The sequence below is a fragment of the Nicotiana sylvestris genome, chromosome 5 (assembly GCF_000393655.2).
Source record: "Nicotiana sylvestris chromosome 5, ASM39365v2, whole genome shotgun sequence".
Lineage (NCBI taxonomy): Eukaryota > Viridiplantae > Streptophyta > Magnoliopsida > Solanales > Solanaceae > Nicotiana > Nicotiana sylvestris.
Genome location: NC_091061.1, coordinates 62,154,572 through 62,175,983, shown reverse-complemented (window position 1 = coordinate 62,175,983; position 21,412 = coordinate 62,154,572). Strand labels below are relative to the sequence as shown.

The 21,412-nt window shown below is 38.2% G+C and overlaps 2 protein-coding genes across 2 annotated transcripts; one reads left to right on the top strand and one right to left on the bottom strand.

Moving 5' to 3' along the window:
• Positions 1 to 2,959: 2,959 nt before the first annotated feature.
• On the bottom strand, positions 2,960 to 3,406 carry LOC138868728 (uncharacterized). The gene has a single exon (XM_070146295.1). It carries the CDS (start codon positions 3,404 to 3,406, stop codon positions 2,960 to 2,962), a length of 447 nt encoding a protein of 148 aa, XP_070002396.1.
• A 2,775-nt stretch (positions 3,407 to 6,181) lies between these two features.
• Positions 6,182 to 10,156, top strand: LOC104233287 (MOB kinase activator-like 1A). Its single transcript, XM_009786665.2, has 7 exons — positions 6,182 to 6,438; positions 7,018 to 7,066; positions 7,231 to 7,339; positions 8,267 to 8,360; positions 9,351 to 9,484; positions 9,568 to 9,731; positions 9,869 to 10,156. Exons 1-7 carry the CDS (start codon positions 6,413 to 6,415, stop codon positions 9,938 to 9,940), a joined length of 648 nt encoding a protein of 215 aa, XP_009784967.1. The 5' UTR covers positions 6,182 to 6,412; the 3' UTR covers positions 9,941 to 10,156.
• The last annotated feature ends 11,256 nt before the right edge of the window (positions 10,157 to 21,412 follow it).

Here is a 21,412-nt window from a genome sequence, read left to right as displayed (position 1 = left end):
ATGAAGTCTATGACTTCTTTTTCTCTGACTTTCTCGTAGGCCTGTGCTTCAACCCACTTAGAGAAATAGTCAGTCATAAACAAAATGATTTAGCTTTACTTAGGGCCGATAGTAAAGGACCAACGATATCCATCAACCATTTCATGAACGACCATGGGGATAGGACTGAGTGGAGTTGCTCTCTGGGCTGGTAGATCATCGACGTATACCTTTTGACATTGTCGCACTTTCGAACAAATTCTTTAGTGTCCTTTTCCATATCAGCCCAATAGTATCCTGCTTTGATGACCTTGTGAACTAATGATTCGGCACCAGAATGATTTCTGCAAGTGCCCTCATGAATTTCCCGTAGAATATAGTCGGTGTCTCCTGGTCCCAAGCATTTTGTTAATGGTCCATCGAACGTCCTCCTATACAGCATTCCGTCCTCGGTCAATGTGAATTGTGTGGCCATCGTGCGTAGAGTCCTCAACTTTTTAGGATCCGATGGAAGCTTCCCGTTCTTTATGTATTCGATGTACTTATTCCTCCAATCCCAGGTTAAACTTGTGGAGTTTATTTCGGCATATCCTTCTTCGATTACTGACCTTGAAAGTTGTACGACAGTCCCCGAGCTAAGTTCATTGTGTTCGATCAACAACCCCAAATTTGCAAGGGTATCGGCCTCGCTATTTTGTTCTCGAGGTACATGTTGTAGCGTCCATTCTTTAAATCGATGCAGAGATACTTGTAATTTGTCTAAGTACCTCTACATTCGATCTTCTCGAACCTTGAAAGTTCTATTGACTTGATTTACCATAAGTTGGGAGTCGCACTTGGCCTCGATGGCCTCCGCTCCCAAGCTCTTAGCTAGCACGAGACCTGCAATTATGGCCTCATACTCGGCCTCATTTTCAGTCAATTTTGAAGTTTTGATAGACTGTCTAATTGTATTACCTTCGGTTGGCTTCAAAATGATGCCCAGCCCGGACCGTCTGTGAAGAGGGTCCACACCCCCGATGATCTACCCGATTTTAACAATAGTTCCTTTTTGACCTCGGGTATGAGGGCTGGTGTGAAGTCTGCCACGAAGTCAGCTAAGATTTGAGACTTATTGGTCATTCGGGGTTGGTATTCGATATCGTACCCGCTGATCTCGATGGCCCATTGGGCGAATCACCCCGAGAGTTCGGGATTGTGCAAAATATTGCGAAGGGGGTAGGTGGTCACAACACAAATTAGGTGACATTGAAAGTATGGTTTTAATTTCCTAAAGGCGCTTATTAAAGCAAGCACAAATTTTCCTAATTGTGGGTACCGGGTCTCGACTTCATCTAGGGTCCGACAAACATAATAAATAGGAAATTGCGTACCTTGCTCTTCTCGAACTAAGATTCCACTTACCTCTATCTTTGAGACCGCTAGGTATAAGTAAAGTTCCTCGTCCGCTTTTAGGGTGTGAAAGAATGGTGGGCTTGACAGGTATTGTTTAAGTTCCTCCAAAGCTTGTTGATATTTTGGGGTCCATGCGAAATTGCTCTTTTTCTTAAGTAGTAAGAAGAATCGGTGGCTCCTATCGGAGGACCTCGAAATAAATCGACCCAGGGCGGCTATGCGTCCTGTCACCCTTTGTACAGCTTTGACATTGTCAACAACTGTGATGTCTTCGATTGCCTTGATTTTATTGGGGTTGATTTCAATTCCCCGATTTGATACCATAAAGCCGAGGAACTTGCCCGAACCGACCCCGAATGCAAACTTCTCTAGGTTAAGCTTCATGTTATACTTTCTCAGTATGTCGAATGTCTCCTGCAAATGTTTCAAATGGTCCTCTGCTCGTAGGGACTTAACTAGCATATCATCAATATAAACCTCCATTTATTTACCTATTTGTTTTTCGAACATTCGATTTACTAGGCGTTGACAAGTAGCACGAGCATTTTTTTAGTCCAAACGGCATTACATTATAGCAATAGGTATCGTATTTAGTGATGAACGAAGTCTGTTCCTGATCCTCCGGGTTCATCTGTATTTGATTGTACCCGGAGTAGGCATCGAGAAAAATAAGGGTCTCGTGGCCAGCCGTGACACTGATCATGAGATCAATATTTGGCAAAGGAAAGGAATTCGTAGGGCATGCTTTGTTTAGATCCTTATAGTCTATGCACATTCTAAGTTTGTTTCCCTTTTTAGGGACTACAACTACTTTTGCTAACCATTCGAGATATTTTACCTCTCGAATGGATCCTATATTGAGAAGTTTTGTTACCTCGGACTGAGGTCTTCTCTTTTGTTTTACCGGGCAGAACTTCGGGTCCAAGCTCAGTCGATGCGTAGTGATCTCTGGTGGGATCCCTGTCATATCTAGGTGGGACCAAGAAAAACAATCCATGTTATTTAAAAGAAATTGAACGAGTTTTTTCCTAAGCTCGGGAGTTAACCTCGTGCCTAGTTATACCTTTCGATTGGGCAGATGCTCGATCAGCACGATTTGTTCCAGCTCTTCAACCGTTGACTTCGTCGCATCAGAATCATCGGGGATTATGAACATTTGAGGTATCATATAATCATCATCCTCGAAAGTTTCCTTCTCCACCGATCGGGCCGAGGCCGATGACTATGGTTGCTATTTGACTTCTTGTTTTCCCTTCGAATCTGATTCTTTTCTTAATAAAAGCGCTGATACTGGTACTACCTCATCGATTTCAAATATTTCTTTGGCGGCGGATTGTTCACCGTACACCATTTTGATTCCTTCTGATGATGGGAATTTCAAGACTTGGTAAAGCATTGAGGGCACTACTCTCATATTATTAATCCAAGGCCTTCCGAGCAGCCCATTGTACCTCATATCACCTTCGATCACGTGGAACTTTAATTCCAGGATTGTCCCAGCCACATTCACCAGCAAAATGATTGCTCTTTTGGTGGTTTCACTTGCCATGTTGAAGCCGTTAAGTACTCGAGCTGCGGGCACGACTTAATCTTGAAGACTAAGTTGTTCTACAACTCTCGATGGAATAATGTTTGTTGAGCTACCTGGATCAATCAACACACGTTTAACTTGATGTTTATTCATAAGGATAGATATTACCAGTGCGTTGTTGTGAGGTTGTTCGATCCCTTCTACATCCTCGTCGTTGAAAGACAAAGCTTCTTCCGATAAGTAGTCCTGGGTTTGTTTTTCCCTTGTGATCGTTACCTTGGTGCGTTTGAATACCGGTTCTTGAGGAATATTGACCCCTCCAACGATCATATGAATCACATGTTGTGGCTCTTCCTGCTCATTTTGCCTGTTCGAATCTCTATTTTTGAAGTGGTTTTTTGCCTGGTCACTTAAGAATTCTCGAAGGTGACCCTCGTTGAATAAACGAGCTACCTCCTCCCTCAACTGTCTGCAGTCTTCAGTTTTATCTATGGGTACCATGGTATTTGCATATTTGATTAGGATTCCTTTGAGCTGGATCGGTCTTTCGGGGTCTGGGCCATCTAGTATCCTTGATCCATCCAATGGCCGACACAATACCTGATGCATTGATGTTGAAGCTGTATTCTAGCATTCGTGGTGCTTCTATAGGCTCGACATGTTTTATCGAAGCCACTTTTACTCATGAGCCCTCGGGAGCTCTATCCTCGATCATTCCTTCGATCATTTTGAACGGGATCACGTCTTGGGCCGCTATTTTTACGATCTGTGTTGTATGGTTGGTAACTATCTCTGTTCGATCGGGGTTCATTGTCGATGTCTCTTTGAATTCTGCCCACAGGCCTATTTGAATAAACAGAATCGGAAGGGGTTCCCAATTTATCATCCTCGACCCTGATCTTTGACTAATATCGATTATGTACATCGGCCCAGGTCACAGCTGGATATTCAATTAAATTCTACTTTAGTTGTCGTGATGCTATCGAACTTCGCTCGTTTAAACCTTAAGTGAAATCTTGAACAACCCAATCATCTGTGACCGGGGGTGGGTTCATGCGTTCCATTTGGAATCGAGATACGAATTCCCTTAAAATTTCATTGTCCTTGAAGAGGTCCGACTTCCTAGTCGCAATGTGCCTTCACGAATGAATCTGCAAGCATAGAGAAGGAATCGATGGAATTGGGCGGCAAATTGTAGTACCATATCATATCCCCTTTCGACAAAGTCTCTCCAAACTTTTTCAATAGAACGGATTCGATCTCATGGTCTTCTAAGTCATTCCCCTTTATTGCACATGTATAAGAAGTAACGTGCTCATTAGGGTTGGTGGTCCCATTGTATTTGGGAATTTCTGGCATAAATAATTTCTTCGGGATGGGCTTCGGAGCTGCACTTGAAAGGAAAGGCTTCTGCACAAACTTCTTCGAATCCAAACCCTTTAGAATTGGGGGTGCCCCCGGTATTTGGTCAACCCGTGAGATGTACGTTTCTACCTTTTTGTCATTACCCTCAATTTTCTATTCACCTAATTCAACCGGTTTAGTGAGCTCCTCGAGCATCTTCATAATGGCGAGGTCATTCCCCAATTCGTTGGCATTCGATTTCTCCGATACAGGTTCGACTCTACGAACGACCTCTTGCGATGTTTCGAGCTTAATTCTGCTTGGTACTCGATTCTGATTTTGGAGTTGTGCTATCGCAGCTTGTTGAGTCTGTAACATTTCGAATATCATTCAAGGCTAATTCTGCCTTCTTCACCGCTCTATACGTTCTGATCAGCTACTCGGGCATCTTTGTAGACGCTATTTTCAAGGTCGACACCCAAATTTCCATTAATGAAAATGTGAGAGCTGACATCGACTAGTTCTAGCCGGTGGTCCTTCGTGGTTGACTGGAGGTACTCCGTTTCTCGGGGCGACTATGTTCTCATTCTCGCTATGAAGACCGAGGCAGTTGTCTGTGTGAGTTGGTGCTACTTGAGAGTTTGACATGTTGATTCCTGACATCAAAGACACTTACGAGAACAAGCGTAAAGTAGTGTGTGTTATGGGAATTAGTACCAGACAATCACTATTATCCTTAGCCCCGCAGTGGGCACCAAACTGTTTATACTTAAAATTGGATAACAATTAAACTTGTAATGTGATTTTAAGGACACGTGATTTCACCTAATACCAATTGATAAATGTAAAGTTTAATAATAGAAATTAACAATAATATATAACAAACCAGTGTTTGAACGGAGTTCACCCTCGAGCTCGAATACCCTCGAACTGCGTGGTGCAAGAATAGTTAAAAATATAACAAGCTGCTGAACAAGAGTATAAGTTAAATAGAAATTATTGTATTGCTTTGATATGCGTGAATGTAGGGCGTTTACAAAATGATTAGAACACTCTTTATATAGTAGAGGAATCCTATCTATGGTACAATTCTAATTACAGAAGTAAATCCCATGATTAGCCTAAACAATCGCCCTTGATTTGATCTGTTCTGGGATTTTCGTCGTGATCTTCGACCGGTCACGAATATTTCGCTTTTCTGTTGTTGCGCTTTGCTCGAAGTCTACCATATTTGGTCTCGATTGTTGCTGGTCTCGATCTCGACAGGCACCTCGATTCTCGAACTCGATACCTTGTCTTCGTGCTCTGGTCTGATCCACTATGAGGCTGACCTTCGATGCAATTCCTTGGTCTCGATCAATTAGTAAAATCGGGTAGGTCCGATTTTAACCGTATAACATTTACATAAAAATAACTTTATATAAAATTAATAACCTGAAAACTAAAATGAATAATCTTTTATGACGTACTAAATCACGTGAATGGTGTAAAAATTTATTATGTTGTCAAGTGAGAAAAAAAAGAGAAATAAATAAGTAGTAGAGAAAAAAGATTAAGGGGTTATTTGGTATGAGCTATAAGAAGGTATAAGGGTGCTATAAAAATTTAATATCATCTTAATACTTTGTTTGGTTAGCAAACAAGGTATGAGTTATCCCGGTGTTAATTTTAACACGGGGATAAGTTATACCTTATAGAGAGTTGGGTAATTAGCACCGGTATAACTTATACATTCTTCTTAGAAATTATGCAATTGTCATTCTTAATACAACATACCAAACAGTGAATAAACAACAATCTCAATATAACTAATTTCACCATAACTTATCCCAACACAACTTATACCATCATAAGCCGTATTCCAACCAAACGACCCGTGAGTGAAGACAATAAATTAGGAAGCAAGTAGTGTAGAAAGTACAAGCGAGCATGCATAGAGAAATGAGACAATGAGGCAGAGCCAGGTAAGCTTAGCGCTGGCAATGGCAAAGAATCAAAATTTAACAGTCATATACAGCCAGAAAACAGAAATACAAACACACAGATTACACACACCCACAGAGAGAGAGAGGGAAGGTGCCACTCTGTATAATATAAAACACACTCTATATATATAATCGTCGGAGCTTTTTATTGACCAACCCAATTGCTCTTTTTGCAATCATGAGTCTGTTTGGCCTTGGAAGCAGGTATTTGTTGTATGCAAAATACTTTTCAATTTTATTCTTTTAATGGGGGTTTTCCAAGTTTTAATTTTGAATGACAATCTTCCGAGTTGATTGATAAAGACAGGACTAATCTTACTAAAGTGTTTAAGCATAAGTGTTTTTCCTTCTTATTCTTTTTTTTTCCTGGGGTTTTGATTTTGAATGATAATCTTTGGGTTTGATTTTTCATGGAAGTAATGTTTATAATGATTAAAGAAGTGCAATACTGCGATCATACTTATTTTTGTAACTTCTCATTCTCTTGATTCTGAATGATAATCTTTAAGTTTGAATGATTATGAAAGTAATATTCATAATACTACAATATTATTTTGATGCATAGGATGTTTGCATTCACTTTTGGAATTAACTTGTGTCTCTAAGACAAAAACAGCTTCCTGCATTCACTATGACCAGATTAGAGTTTTTTGTATCAATAATCAAGCTAATTTCACGCATTTTGTGTCTAACTTTTTATGCAACTAGAAGGAGAAGTGATGTGTTTTGTCCCAAATGTGAAGGCTCTACTTTGATTAATTATAATTCAAATGGTTGTTTCAGGAACCAGAAGACTTTTCGCCCTAAAAAGAATGCTCCATCAGGAAGCAAGGTTGGTTAATGCCTCTTCTAGTTCTATCATGTGTCTCAAATTACATTCCTCATTTTAATTTGCTTAGGAGTTGGGTGTTCAGTGTGGTTTGATTTTTATGCCAGCGGCAACTTTCTTTCATTTTAACTTTTCTCACGTTCTGTCTTTTATTTATCCAAATGCAGGGTGAGCAACTTAGAAAGCACATTGATGCTACCTTAGGTAGTGGCAACTTAAGGGAAGCAGTGCGGCTACCGCCTGGTGAAGATCTTCATGAGTGGCTAGCTATAAATAGTAAGAATTCCATCCCTATAAATGCATCCCAATGGAACATCGTTTAGAAGTCTGTCCATGATATTATTGCAAAGTCATCGTTTTATAACTTTACTTTGCTTATCTTTGTCAATTATATATGCATAATGCCTAAATGATGGACAATTTGGCATAGGCTGCAGCTGTCTATAACATCTATGATTGATGCATTCATTTCATCTTTCTTTTTATGATACTGCGCAATTCTGTAAACCAATAATTAGTGATCTAGAGCAGAGCAGATATTGCAACTATAGAACACAATCAGCAGAGATTAGCATATACGGCATCTACTATGTTTAAGCTTTTGAACCAGATAATGCTTAGATATAGTTGGCACGTGCCGCAGTTATGAATTACAATGACATTAGCCGCGAGCGTGGGTAAATTAATCTCTAAAAGTTTTGCAGAGGAATGATAAGTAAGACAAATAAAAGAAAAGGAGAGACTCCCAAATTAAATATGGATATTTGTGTCCAGATATGGAATCAATAAAACCAAAGGTGAATGACCTTTTCACATTCTCCAAAGAAGGATGGTGGTTAATTATTCTATTTGCTTTGCAGATATGATTTATCTTCGCTAATGAAAACTCATGAGTTTGAATCCCAACTCCAAAAATACTTCAAGAGTGTAACCTCCTTTCTCATTTCTATAGTATTGTATAGAAGGCTGTGGAAGGTACTATCAGAGTCGCATATTCCAAAGTGCCTTTACCAAATGCTCCCTTAGAAAACTATCCTTCTTCATTTGGTACTTGAGCTGTTCATTCACCACAAATGTCATTGTTGCTGTTCTATTTGGATGTTTGCTTTGAATGCCTCATTGAAGTTAATGTCACAATGATAATCACTGATATATTGCACCGTTTAGTTAATGCTGACCTTTAATTTGTTCAATTTCACACAGCTGTTGACTTTTTCAACCAAGTGAATATATTGTATGGCACCCTAACTGAATTCTGCACTTCATCAAGTTGTCCAACAATGTCGGCAGGACCAAAGTATGTCTCTCAATCTGTTTAGTTTGTTTTTGATTCTACTTGTTATAGTACATATACTGCCATAATAGATATCTTTGTCATATGAGGTTATATACTCGTTGACACTATAATTTTCAGAGAAGACCCAGCCAAATCTCTTTCCAATCTCAAATCCTAATTCCTCCTTGCATTTGGAGTTTCTGTCTCCAATAGTGCTGCATATGTTCTGATTCTGATTTTATCAGTTAATAATCTGCTTAAGACCTTTAATACCAATAGTATCTTGCGTTCTTTATTGGCTTAAACCAATCAATTCTGAAGGCTTCTGAGAGTGTTCTTCTGGAAACCGTTAAAATTTTATTAATCCCATTGAAGGATTGGTAGTTATCAACAGACTTTCATGGACCAATCATCCTTTTGATTACAATATCCAGCATACAATGTCCTTGCTCCTGAATATATCCAAAGAGAGTTAATTTGCATGCGTAGGTCAATCATTGTAATGGATAATCTAGACCATTTTGAATTTTAGACTGATCTTTTAGTGGCATGAAGATGGGAAAATTTATTTGTCAGTGTTTAATCAAGTGAGAACCGCATCTCCACAGACATACCTGATACCACAACAAACTGGTTTCAACTCGATGTTCAGAATATTGAGCTTTGATTTTACCACTTCTCTTATATATCTGTCTCTCAATAATATATGCATACAGATTATTAAGTGGAGAAAGGAGAATGAGGGTATGTCAGTAGGAATAGGTAATCCAATCATAGTCAGTTTGTCTCTCTGAATCAACCTGTTTAAAGTATTAAATGTTGAAGCATCTTGGCGAAGGAACCTAAAAAGTTCCATTTTTTTTGCTCTTGAGTTTTCTTTGTTAGTGCATTGAGCTTGTAAAAATTTGCACCGAATTTGTATATTTGCCAGTATGAATTTACTGGAAATTGCAATGCAACCTATACTTGTTGTGGAATGACCATCCAATTTTCCAAAACAACTTTTGGCAGGTATGAGTACCGATGGGCTGATGGAGTGAATATAAAGAAACCTATAGAAGTTTCTGCTCCAAAGTACGTGGATTATCTTATGAACTGGATAGAGACTCAGCTAGATGATGAATCAATCTTTCCTCAAAAATTGGGTAAGTGGTGTCTCTTTGTTTTGTGCATAATAATTCCCTCCTTGATGAAGGCGTATTTATGTTAGACCAATGGTATGCTACAGGTGCGCCATTTCCGCCTAACTTTCAGGATGTTGTGAAGACAATATTTAAGCGATTATTTCGTGTATATGCCCATATCTACCATTCACATTTCCAAAAGATTGTTAGTCTAAAGGAAGAAGCTCATCTGAATACCTGCTTTAAGCATTTTGTTCTCTACACATGGGTAAGTAGCTCATTTCATATTGTCGATTTGATGCATTGTCGTAAGTTGTTAGCAGTCATTTGTTCCTCACAAGTAGTATGAGGTAGAAAGATTGAATTTCCCGAAACAAGTTGCTAATTTGAGTTTGCCTGATGCAGGAATTCCGCTTGATAGACAAGGCAGAGCTTGCACCTCTCTATGAGCTTGTTGAGTCTATTCTGCACTTATAGTGCCATGCCGTCATTCATTTTCTCCATTGCTTCTTTGTTCTGTGATTCTTTAATTAGTTTGTGGACAGAACGTACATTTGATGATAGACACCGGACAGGGAAAACCCAGAGTATTATTGGAACATGTTCCTGAAATTTTCCTCGTGTTTAGAAAGTTTTATGGATTGATTTTGAATTGTTGCATCTTATGAAGTTTTCTTTCTGATCGAGTAACCATTTCTGAGCCTGTTTCTTATTGTTTACCTAGTAATAGTGAGAAACCCAAAGATTTATCGAAGGAAGGTTGAATATAGGATCTTGGTTCAAATTCTGATGAGAGGTTGAGGGAGATTAGTACTAATGTCACATAATATGGCATCATAATAAGGGGTTTCTCTGTGGATGACTAGTATTCCACCTCCTATGACCTGATACAGTTACTCTGTCCTGACGCAGTAAACTGGAAAACATGCAACGGTAAATAGGAAAACTAAAGCTGAAATTGGTTTGACTATGTAAGAATTTATTTGTCACAGGCAATAAAAGGAGTTTAAGGGGCAGTGGCACTGTTCAATACAAAGAAGTGCCACAGGCAATAAGATTGACTATGTAAGAATTTATTTGTCATTTGTACATTTTTTTCTTTTCATGTTTGTCATTTATATCTTTATTTTTCATGTTTGTCAATTGTATCTTTTTTTTCATGTTTGTCAATAAAGAGACGGACCCAGGATGCTAATTACTAGCGATAAAATTCCACATAAAACTCTTTAAAAACTTAATGATTATGATCGATAACTTATCATCTAAGCATTCCAAAAACATTTCTAAAGAAAGAAAAAGCATCAAACAAAGAGAGACCTTTTCGTAAAATGGGTGCTACGAGAAGGGAAGGTGTTTGATTTAAGCTAAAGGTGTTTAACGGGCCAGGTTGACCCGTAACCGGACCGGCCCAGACCAGTTAAAACCGGAACCGGACCGGCCCGGTACATATGGGGCCGGGTGGGGCTGGGTAGGAGGGGTAGAGGGGGTTGGTCCGTTTAAATTTTGGTAACGGTTAACCGGACCGATCAAACCCGGTCCACGTGAACAGTACCGTGTACCGGTTAAACCGGCCCGGCCCGGCCCGGTACAATCTTTTTTTTTGTTTTGTTTTTTTTTTAATTTTTTGAATTAAGTGGGGCTCACTAACCGTTGGCAACGGTAAGACCTGGCAGGGATCCGTTGCCCAACGGGTTAATTGCATTAATAGCCTCTTTTTTCTTTAAAATTTAACCTTTTTTCAATTTACAAAATTAACCTTCTCTAAAACTTTAAATACACCCCCTCTTCTCCATTTCTTCACTCAACTCTCATTTCTCAAAATCAATTTCTCTCATTCTCCCATTTTCAAGATTTCAAGTCTCAATCTCAAATTCTCAATTCTCAATTCTCAAATCTCAATTCAATTTAAATCATGTCTCGTACTTCTAGAGTGCGCTCATATGTTTGGCAACACTTTGAGGTGGTAGAAGAAAATGAAGAAGGTCAGAAAGTAAAGTGCAAGAACTGTGGTCAAGTCTTAAATTTTCGTTCAGAGTCTGGCACAGGCAGTTTAAGGAGGCATATCAAGTATTGTCTTGAGCGTCCTCCGGAAATTCGTATTTAAGATTTTAAGACAATTTGTGTTATTTTAAAATTATTAGACGTATTTATGCTTAATGTTTTAGTTTGTTAGATTAATTTGAAGTATTGTTAATTTATTATGCATGAAAATTTAGTTTTACTATTTTTTGTTAATTTACTTTTTAAATGCAAACTTTAATTTTGAATTTTGAAATAAATGTAGCACTTGTAATTTATATTAATACTTTTGTATTAATATAACTTGTAATCTTTAAATTAATACAAAGTATTAATATAACTTACAATAGTTATACAAAATACAAAAAAATAAAAAATACACTAAACCCGGCCCGGCCCGACCCCCTCAACCCGTAACCCGTATGGTTCAATTTTTACCCGGATGAACCCGAACCAGTTAAACCCGTTAAGCCCCAACCCGTAACCGGCCCGGCCCGGCCCACCCGTTTAACACCCTTAATTTAAGCTTATTTCAAACTTTAAAATTTCTAGTTTTTTCTCAAATAAAAAAGGAGTCAGTGATCAAAAAGGCATTAAAACTTTAAAATTATCAAAAACTTACATAGAAAAATCAAGATTAGGAGTGTGTTAGTAGTCAAGGAATTGAAGAAAAGTCTCAAACTCTCAGTTGCCATCGTGGAGTCAGAGTTGACGATGCCCACTACTTTATCGAAGTGATTATTGAAGAAGGTTGTGTTATATTAGTTAGAGTTTTGATGGGAGTATTTGAGAAGAGGTTGCTTTGTCCCTCATTGGAAAAAGAAAGAAAGGAAGACGTGTTTAAAAGCACTTCTTTTGTCTTACATGATTTGAAAATTTTAAAAATGTTTTGGAGGGAAACTAGAATTTGACTATATTATTAATAGTCAGGATTGGGCACTTGGGCCAATTATAATAGCCCGAAATTTATTTCTTTTTAGTCACCTATTAATTTTGTTAATTAATAAAAATATTTTAATTATTAAAACGTTTTAACAGTTATTAATTTTGAAAAAGGTGACTTTTGATTTTTAAAAGATGCATGTTGGCAAAGGTTGAGTCTGTTAGTCCTAACATACACCTAAAGAGTTTATAAATACCTCATTCCTCTCCAAAATGAAAATCATCAGAAAAGCAACAGTTTTTCATCTTCTTCTTTTGCTATTTTCAATTCACAAAGTTTGTTCAAGTGAAAATTCGAGTTAATTGTTGGTACTCGAATTTCAAAGGCTTTGTAGAATCCTAGAAGAATTCTGCCATAATCCCTGCAGCAAAGAAATTGGGAGGCTTAAATTCCTTAAGGACAGTGACTACACTATCAAAGCCTAATTATTTCGTCCCCATATTATTTTATTTCTCGAACAGGTTGTGACAGAAAGGATTTATATTTTTTATTTGTGGAGCAATAAGTTGCAATTTGAGGTTTTTGATTTGAAGTATGAGATTTACAAAAAAGTATAAAATTAATTAAGTTGAGCATTATGTATTAGTAATAAACTAAAATTGAATTTAGAAAAAAAGATTAAAAAAAATAATTTGCTATTAAATTTAAATTATGTTGAATTCAAATAAGTAAAATATAAAGGAGTAAAAGTTAAACATGAGTTTCGAACCCACATCAACCACTAACGGAGGAGGAAACTTAAGCACTCCACCAGTCAAGCTTTTATATTTGGGGGCACACGTAAATTATTTAAGGGTTCCCTGCTGTATTTACAAATATATATATATATATATATGGTTTCTGTCGAAACTAACGAGTCCCGTAACCCCTCAAGAGGCAAGGTAGGTCTGCCTTGTCATATGTATCTCCAAATGCAAAAAGTTATTTCAAACACCTAATCCAGTCAATCATTTGGCATGCGGATAAAAAAAATATAATAGCAATCAGAACTTGATCATGTCGGGTTCTGTATATACACATGTCACCGGTTTTCAAAAGAGGGAGAACTTTTGTCCCAATGGGATGAATTTTTTTTGGTAAAGATTCAATTCAAATACTTTTTGAGCCATATATGTGGCAAAGCCTCCCATAATGTCCTCTGCTGGCTGAACTAATAGGAGATCAAGGATCAGAACTTTTCTCTTTGAGCTTGCTACTTCTTACCCTTTTTCTCAGATAAATAGCCAGAAAGGGGATTTGCATATTCTTCCAGCTTTTATTAACTAGGCAAAAGTGACCCAAACTCATTTGACCCGCCCAACCTGCTCAGGTTTTAATGGATTGGGCATGAGTTACTTTAATGATGAGGTAAGTTTGGGCTCAACCCAACTAAACCCGTTTATTTTCAGTAGTCCAAGTCAGCCCATAATTTCAGCCTAAACTGACCCATGAATAGGAATTCTAAGGATGTGTTTGGTAATGTTTTCCTTAGAAAAAATTTAGAATTTTTACATTCCTATACACTATATGAAACTATATTACTCTCCCTACTCAAGTTTTACTATAATTACATTTTGTATACCTAATTACCATTTATGTACATTTTAAGGGAATTAATGATAATAACTAGTGTCCTAAAATAACTCAAACATATCTTCCACTCCCCCACGTTTCTCTCTCCACATCCCACCCCCATCCCCTACGTATCTTGCACTCACCCATGATTCTACCATTGACAACCATTAAAAAGCTTTGAATTCGAATTTGGGTTTTCAAAAAATATTATTTGTTTGAGTTATGTATTATTGCAAAGAATTGGTAATTCTCTCTACGTCTCTCTCTATCTCTCAATCCCTAATTTCAGTAATGTAAAGTAAAGGAAAAGAGAGCATCAATTCCACCATTGACAGCCATTAAAAATCTTTGAAGCATTGAATTCGAATGTGGATTTTCAAAAACTATTATTTGTTTGGATTGGGTGTTGTTGCAAACAATTGGGAATATGGTATAGAGTTTATATCTCAATTTTGAGGGTATTTTAGTGAAGATTAAACTTGATTTTGGCTGAATTTTAGATTGAAACTCGAAGAAGAAGAAGACATGATATACCTTATATTTACGAAATTGTAGTAAAACTGTAGAAAAATTATATTATGTTGTTTATATATATATTTATATATATATATATATATATATATTATTTAACTATTGTATGAAAGTTGAACAATATTGTATAAAAATTATATTTAAGTTGTATGATATTGTAGTTGTATATAACTGAGTTGAAATAATATATGAAAATTGTAGATAAGTTATATAATATATAATTAGTTGTATGAAATTTATTTTTACTATGTATAAATCAGATACAAAATATACAAAAGACATATTGTATAAATTTGTATTTAAGTTGTATGTTATTGTAGTTATATTTAACTTGGTAGAAATAATGTGTGAAAGTTGTAGATAAGTTGTAGATAAATTGTAGATGGTGTCAAAGTCGTAGAAAATCTTTAGTTGTGGTGAATAATTATGGGCCTAGTCCTGGCATTGGCCATAATGAATATGAAGATTTTGAGAAACCAATTACTAATATTGAAGATGTTGAAGTTGATGATCTGCATTCGGGTCTTAGTCCTGGTGTTGGGCATAAGTAATTAACTTCCTCAAAGTTACGTTACCCAGATGTTCCGTAGAAAGTTATCACTGCTTCTTCTCAAGAGTCAGGAAATCCCCTAACCGTTTCAACAAGAAGTGCTTGCACATTTCATTATCATTTTCGTATTTATGGGGATGATGCACAATTCTTCCTTTATTTTGGGCGGTTAGTGAAAATTATGAGATAGAAATATATGTCTCTCTGCCATGAAGAAAAGACAAACCATACTGTGAAGATGTCGGTCTTTGCTGAATATCGGTTATCACTGCTTCTTCTCAAAAGTCAGGAAATATAATATAATTATAATGCAAAAAGTACGTAGATTATTAACTCTGCAAGAAAGAATATGGAGAGAAGAGGGGAGATAGGAGAGAAAAAAGGAAAAAGGTGTAACTAAATTCCTTGATTGAAGGAATAAATAATGGATTGTGAGCCTTTTAAGGTGGATTTGTATTGATCACGCCCAACTATGTCTTATAAAAAGGATAAAGCGGTCGCTGCAAATATAATCTGAATATTTAGCCTAGAGTCGAATCCACAGGGAATTAACCTACCAATTACTCTTGTTAGACTCACTAAATTCTTGCAAATCAACTTTCCAGATATTTTGAATAATAATTGGAGATGTTTTTTACTAACTATAACTGAATGAAAATAAGTAACTAACAGCTAACTATGACTGGTTTGTATGCAAGTAAGAGAAGGATCTAAGGTTATGATTTCCCCTATTGATGGAATCCCTTCCTGTTATGTTTCGCATAGATTTGCCTAATCGTCTCTATCGATTATGAGCACTCATATTACCGTAAATCTCTCCCGAGTAATCACGACAATTTACTAGACGCACTCTCCCGAGTTATGCTAGTTGGCTTTTACTAAGCTCACTTTAGATCGCACTCAAGGCTTTGTTATCCCTAATCCCACTTTTAAACCCTCGGTTATTGATTCCTCATATACTTTGGGAGTGGTGTTGTTCAACAATTACCTAAATATGCACTCTCTCCCAAGTAATACATACTAAATAGGCACAACTAATTGAGGATCCTATCAATTAACTACAACACGAACGTAGTTGAAAAAATAAAAATTAAACCGAGCAAACTATATTAACATAACACGAAGTTTATCCTTCAATAGGTTCCATCAAAATCTTAGACTAAATATTTAGCTACTCATAGCAAATAAGGATAAAACTACAAAAGTATTCATAATGTGCAAATAAAGATAACAAAGAGAAGATTGAAAAACTCTAATGGTTGATTTCTCTTCTCACACTTGTTCTTGCCTCCAATTCAGTCTAAAAACAAGCTTAACCTTTGCTTGGTGAGTTTGTGAGTTTATAAAGGGTTAGGATAAATTTCCCCGATTTACACTTTAGTCCCAAAATTTCTGGGCGATTACACAGTCGACCGCGACCGCGGTAGAACGCGGCACGACCGTGGTGAATCGCAACTATTCTGCCTCAATCATTTGGCTTACCATGTTCCAGCCGCGGTCGACCGCGATCGCGGTGGCCTCTTGTCCGATCCTCCTTTGCCTCTTTCTTGCTTATTTTCGTTTGGGTTCTTCTTGATTGGCCTTATATCCACATCATTGACTTCAAAACACTCCATAGTCTCTTCCTAACTTGGATTAGTCCCTGCAAAACAAAAGAACACCAATTAGAGTATTTTATTATCATTTAGCCTTTAAAACAACAATAAAATATGGTACATTTAGAGTGTAAATAGTGTCTATATAGCCTACTATCAACACCCCACACTTAAACCATTGCTAGCCTTCTAGCAACAAACCATACTCTATAGGCCTAATCGTCATTGGGTCACTTCCCTACTCCCTATACCAAGAATAGTTCACATGGATAAACTACTTTAACACAACCTCATCACCTCAAGAGTAGACTCCTTTCTAGCCACGCAATACCCCTAAACAGCTCTCATACTCTCAGTCAGAGGTCCAAACTCACTTTGCCTTCATGAATCATGTGCCTACTCACTACAAAAGAGATATCGTTTACAAACCACACACTGAGGAATTCGAATACAACATTTCACTCACCCTCAGAACAAATTCTTATGCCACAAACAACACACCATATGTTTGCCCGTAGTGTAGTACTCGAGTAATCGAGCTCATTCGGTCTAGAATCAAATAGGACTTTATTTGGTTGTAATGTTGGCTGCGGGACGGGTAGGATACATCCGGGTATAGTGACTACACCTCCTTAAGCACTCTACTACATTGTGTACTTTTAAGCTCTTAACTTTGTCACACCTTCCTTTCACCATTACATTATTGTGTTAACCCCTCTTTTTTTTTTCTTTAAGCACACCTTTTCTTTAAATAGCTGCCACCACTTTGAGGCTTCTCTTTTTTTTTGTCCCCTTAATTCCACTTAACAGCCCAACCAACCACCCCACACTTATATTTTTCCATACCCGTTACACTTTGAGTGCTTCTAAGAGGTGATAGGGTTCAACAAGATAGGCTATTTAAACTCAAGTTGGGCTTGTAATATGGTTGCCAAGGAAAATAGGCTTACAGGCTCAACGGGGTTGACTAGGGTATACACAGTTAAGTGGGAACAAGCATACATAGAAGGGTTAAGCAAAAAAACGCCTATATCACTTTCCAAACCAAACAAGGCTACCATTTCGCTTTGCACACACACAGGGCAAGTTCTAGGCATTGAATGTTAACACAGAATACAGAAAGCCTCACTCACACACGGCATGTGACTCAATTCAGTTAGGATCATCAGACACTTTGTTCTAAGTACTTGAGCCATTCAGGAACACACAATTTAAGGCCTTCTTTGAGTCAACTAAAGAGCCTAAGTGTCACACTAAATCAGTCTTTATTCAAGGTACCATAGAGTTAAGGGTCCCTATTTCCATTTTTGTTTCTCGCCCAAGACTTTCTAAACTAAAAAGGTAAACTAAATACACCCGGTTCAAATAGAAACCTTTGGAAAAGAACCGTGGTTTAAAGAAAAACCAAGGGGGAGTTGATACACTACCTAATCAAACAAAAATCCTTTTTTTGTTTTTTTTTTGTTTGACTTATATCCCTCAAGATACCCGTTGAGAGGTGTCCGTCTTCGGGCCAAGTCGAAGTTAACTAGCATAAACCAACAATACCAAACAAAACAAAAAAAACAACACCATACAAAGTTATACAATTTTACAACAACAACCATCCCTTACCCCACACTTAAAGAATTGGCATGTCCCCATGTCAACTAATATAAAGTAGAGTAAGGTAAGGTTACTTCCCTAATGCTCAATCCTGATCAGATACGGTGCTAGGATTGAGGTGACACGCTCGTCCTAGTGCCCGGAGCTAGCCCATGATCTTTTTCTCCGACTTGGCATGTTTAGTAGTCAAAGTGTCAACTCTAGTGCCCACGTCAGTGATCGAAGTGCGGAGGCCCGCCATTCCTTGCTCCAGGACCGTCATACGGGTACTTCGGCAGGCTTGTGATGGGCCTGCCTCATCAACTCTCGGATGTGGTGGGGTGGCAGCGTCCTCAGCATCATCATCATCATAAGCAACCATCATGTCACGACCCAGACCCCGATCCGATCGTGATGGCACCTCTCATGAAGACAAGGCCAGCCAACCAACCCATTTCGCCTTTTCAGAATAGTTAATATTAATAAACAGTTTTAGCATAATTAAATAACTATATTCTAAACAAAAGTTTTCTTTATTAAGTGCGGAATACAACCCAATCAGATAGATATCAAATGAAGTAGCACAAACAACAGATAATGGCAGACAAATGAAATAAAGTAAACACATAGAACAGTACCAGCACCGTTGCGGAGTGCAGCCCGATCCATATATCGATGTGGCGTGCAGCCTGATCCATATATGTCGTCGACGGTGCTCACTGGGGGTGCGCAGACTCAGGGAGGGGCCCCTTACGGCCCAAGCGCAATATCAAGCCATCTCGTGGCATCAAATCCAGGCTTGTGGCCTCATATAAATCACAAGTCACCTCGTGACGTACATATCTCAAGCCCTCGGCCTCATAATCAAATCAGTATCTCACTGCTGCGACGTGCAGCCCGATCCAAAAGTATCCTCACAATACAGGCCCTCGTCCTTACTCAGTCAAAAATCACATAAGCCCCTCGGGCAGCAGTAAAACATGATGCTCAGCCCAAAAATATTATTGGAAAGATCATTTCAAGTGTTAAAGCGAAATAAACTTGGCTGAGTTTTGAAAATAATGGAAAATACATGACTGAGTTCAAGTATAAAATCAAAATAGTGAGGAAATATGAACAACAGTCCCCGAAGGGTTCAAATAGCTGGCACGAAGTCCAAATATGGCAATCAGCCCAAAATATAATGATCGCAAATAAGTTTCAGTCAAATACGCGGTAAAAACATCAATCAGGACGGACCAAGTCACAATCCCCAATAGTGCACGACCGCACGCCCGTCATCCAACGTGTGTCTCACCTCAATATAGCACCACGATGTGCAATCCGGGGTTTCAAACCCTCAGGATATCATTTACAAACATTACTCACCTCGAACTGGCGAAATCTCTAGCTCGCAATGCCTTTGCCCCTCAAATCGGCCTCCAAGCGCATCGAATCTATCCAAAATCAGAACAAATACATCACAATATGCTAAGGGAACAAAGCCCAAGCGAAAATAATCAATAACGGCACAAATCCCGAAATTACCAAAATCCGAGCACTGGGCCCACTTCTTGAAACTCAGAAATTTTTACATCATTAGATTCCTTATCTCCCCACGAGTCCATACATATCAAAAGTTCTCAAATCCGACCTCAAATGGTCCTTCAAATCTAATTTCAAAAGTCCAAAAATCCCAAGCCCTATTCTTCCATTTTTAGCTTAAGTTCCATGGTTTTCTAGGTAGATTTCGCAATAGAAATGAGTTTTAAGTTCAAAAATCTTACCTCCAATCGATTCCCCTTGAATCCCTCTTTAATTTCCTTCAAAAAACTCACAAAATGATCAACAATGGGGGAAATGAGCCCCAAAATCGCGGATGAAGTGATTTAAAACATTCTGCCCAGGTCTGACCCTTGATTCTTCGCAATCGCGGTCAATACCTATTGATCGCGATGCACAATTCGCGTTGACCACTTTTTACTCTATGCAAACGCGACATACAGGTCGCGAACGTGATCCCTTTCCTCTTATACCTCCGCGAACGAGAAAACCATATCGCGAACGCGATGGACAGCCTTATGAACCCTTCGCGAATGCGGCCTAGACCCTCGCGAACGCGTAGCTTCCAGATCCCAGCCCTTCGTGAAGGCGAAGGCCAAAATACCTACAACTGCTGGACTGATTTTTTGCAATTTCTCAACTCCAAAAATGGTCCGATTGACCACCCGAAACTCACCCGAGGCCTCCGGGACATCAACCAAAGTCACCAACACATCTTTAAACCTCATTCAAACTTGTTCCAATCATCAAAACACCTCAAACAACATCAAATTACCCAAAACACATCGAATTCAAGCCTAAGTTTTCCAAAAACTTCCGAAATATGCTTTCGATCAGAAACCCAACCAAACCACATCCGAATGACCTAAAATTTTGTACATATATCCCAAATGACATAACGAAGCTACTGAAACTCTCAGAATTCCATTCTAACTCCCCGGATCAAAATCTCACCTACCAACTGGAAATCGCCAAAATCTCAACTTCGCCAATTCAAGCCTAGTTCTGCTCCGGATCTCCAAAACCAATTCTGATCATGCTCCTAAGTCATAAATCACCCAACGAAGCTAACCAAATCATAAAAATTACGTTACGAGCTCATATACAAATAAGTCAACTCTTGGTCAAACTTTTCAAATTCAAAGCTTTCATCTGAGACTATTCTTTCAAATTCATTCCGATTTTCCTGAAAACCCAAACCAACGATCTACATCAGTCATAATACATTACACAGGGAAAGGCATGCCCGAGAACTGGCGATCAAAGTGCAAAAGCTCAAAACGACCGGTCAGGTCGTTACACATCACTACCGGCTCTCTCCCAAGTGTGATTTTGCTAGCTCGGAATGGGGCTTTCAATGGCAATTTCCCATCTACTCTGGGATTTTCAGGAACTAGTGTAGCACGACATAGTTTGGTAACTAGATAGGGGAAGTAAAACCCTTTGAGTACTTCTGGGGAGCGAATGAACATCTCATCATTAAGGAGATTGGCGACATCAAAATCATGGTGGGTCATAAAATAGTAGATAGCTTTTTCTCGTGGACCATTGACATCGGTAGTGTTATTGGAGGGAAGCAAACGGCTGTTGACAATTGTGAGCTAACACTTAGCCTCCCAATTGAGAGACTG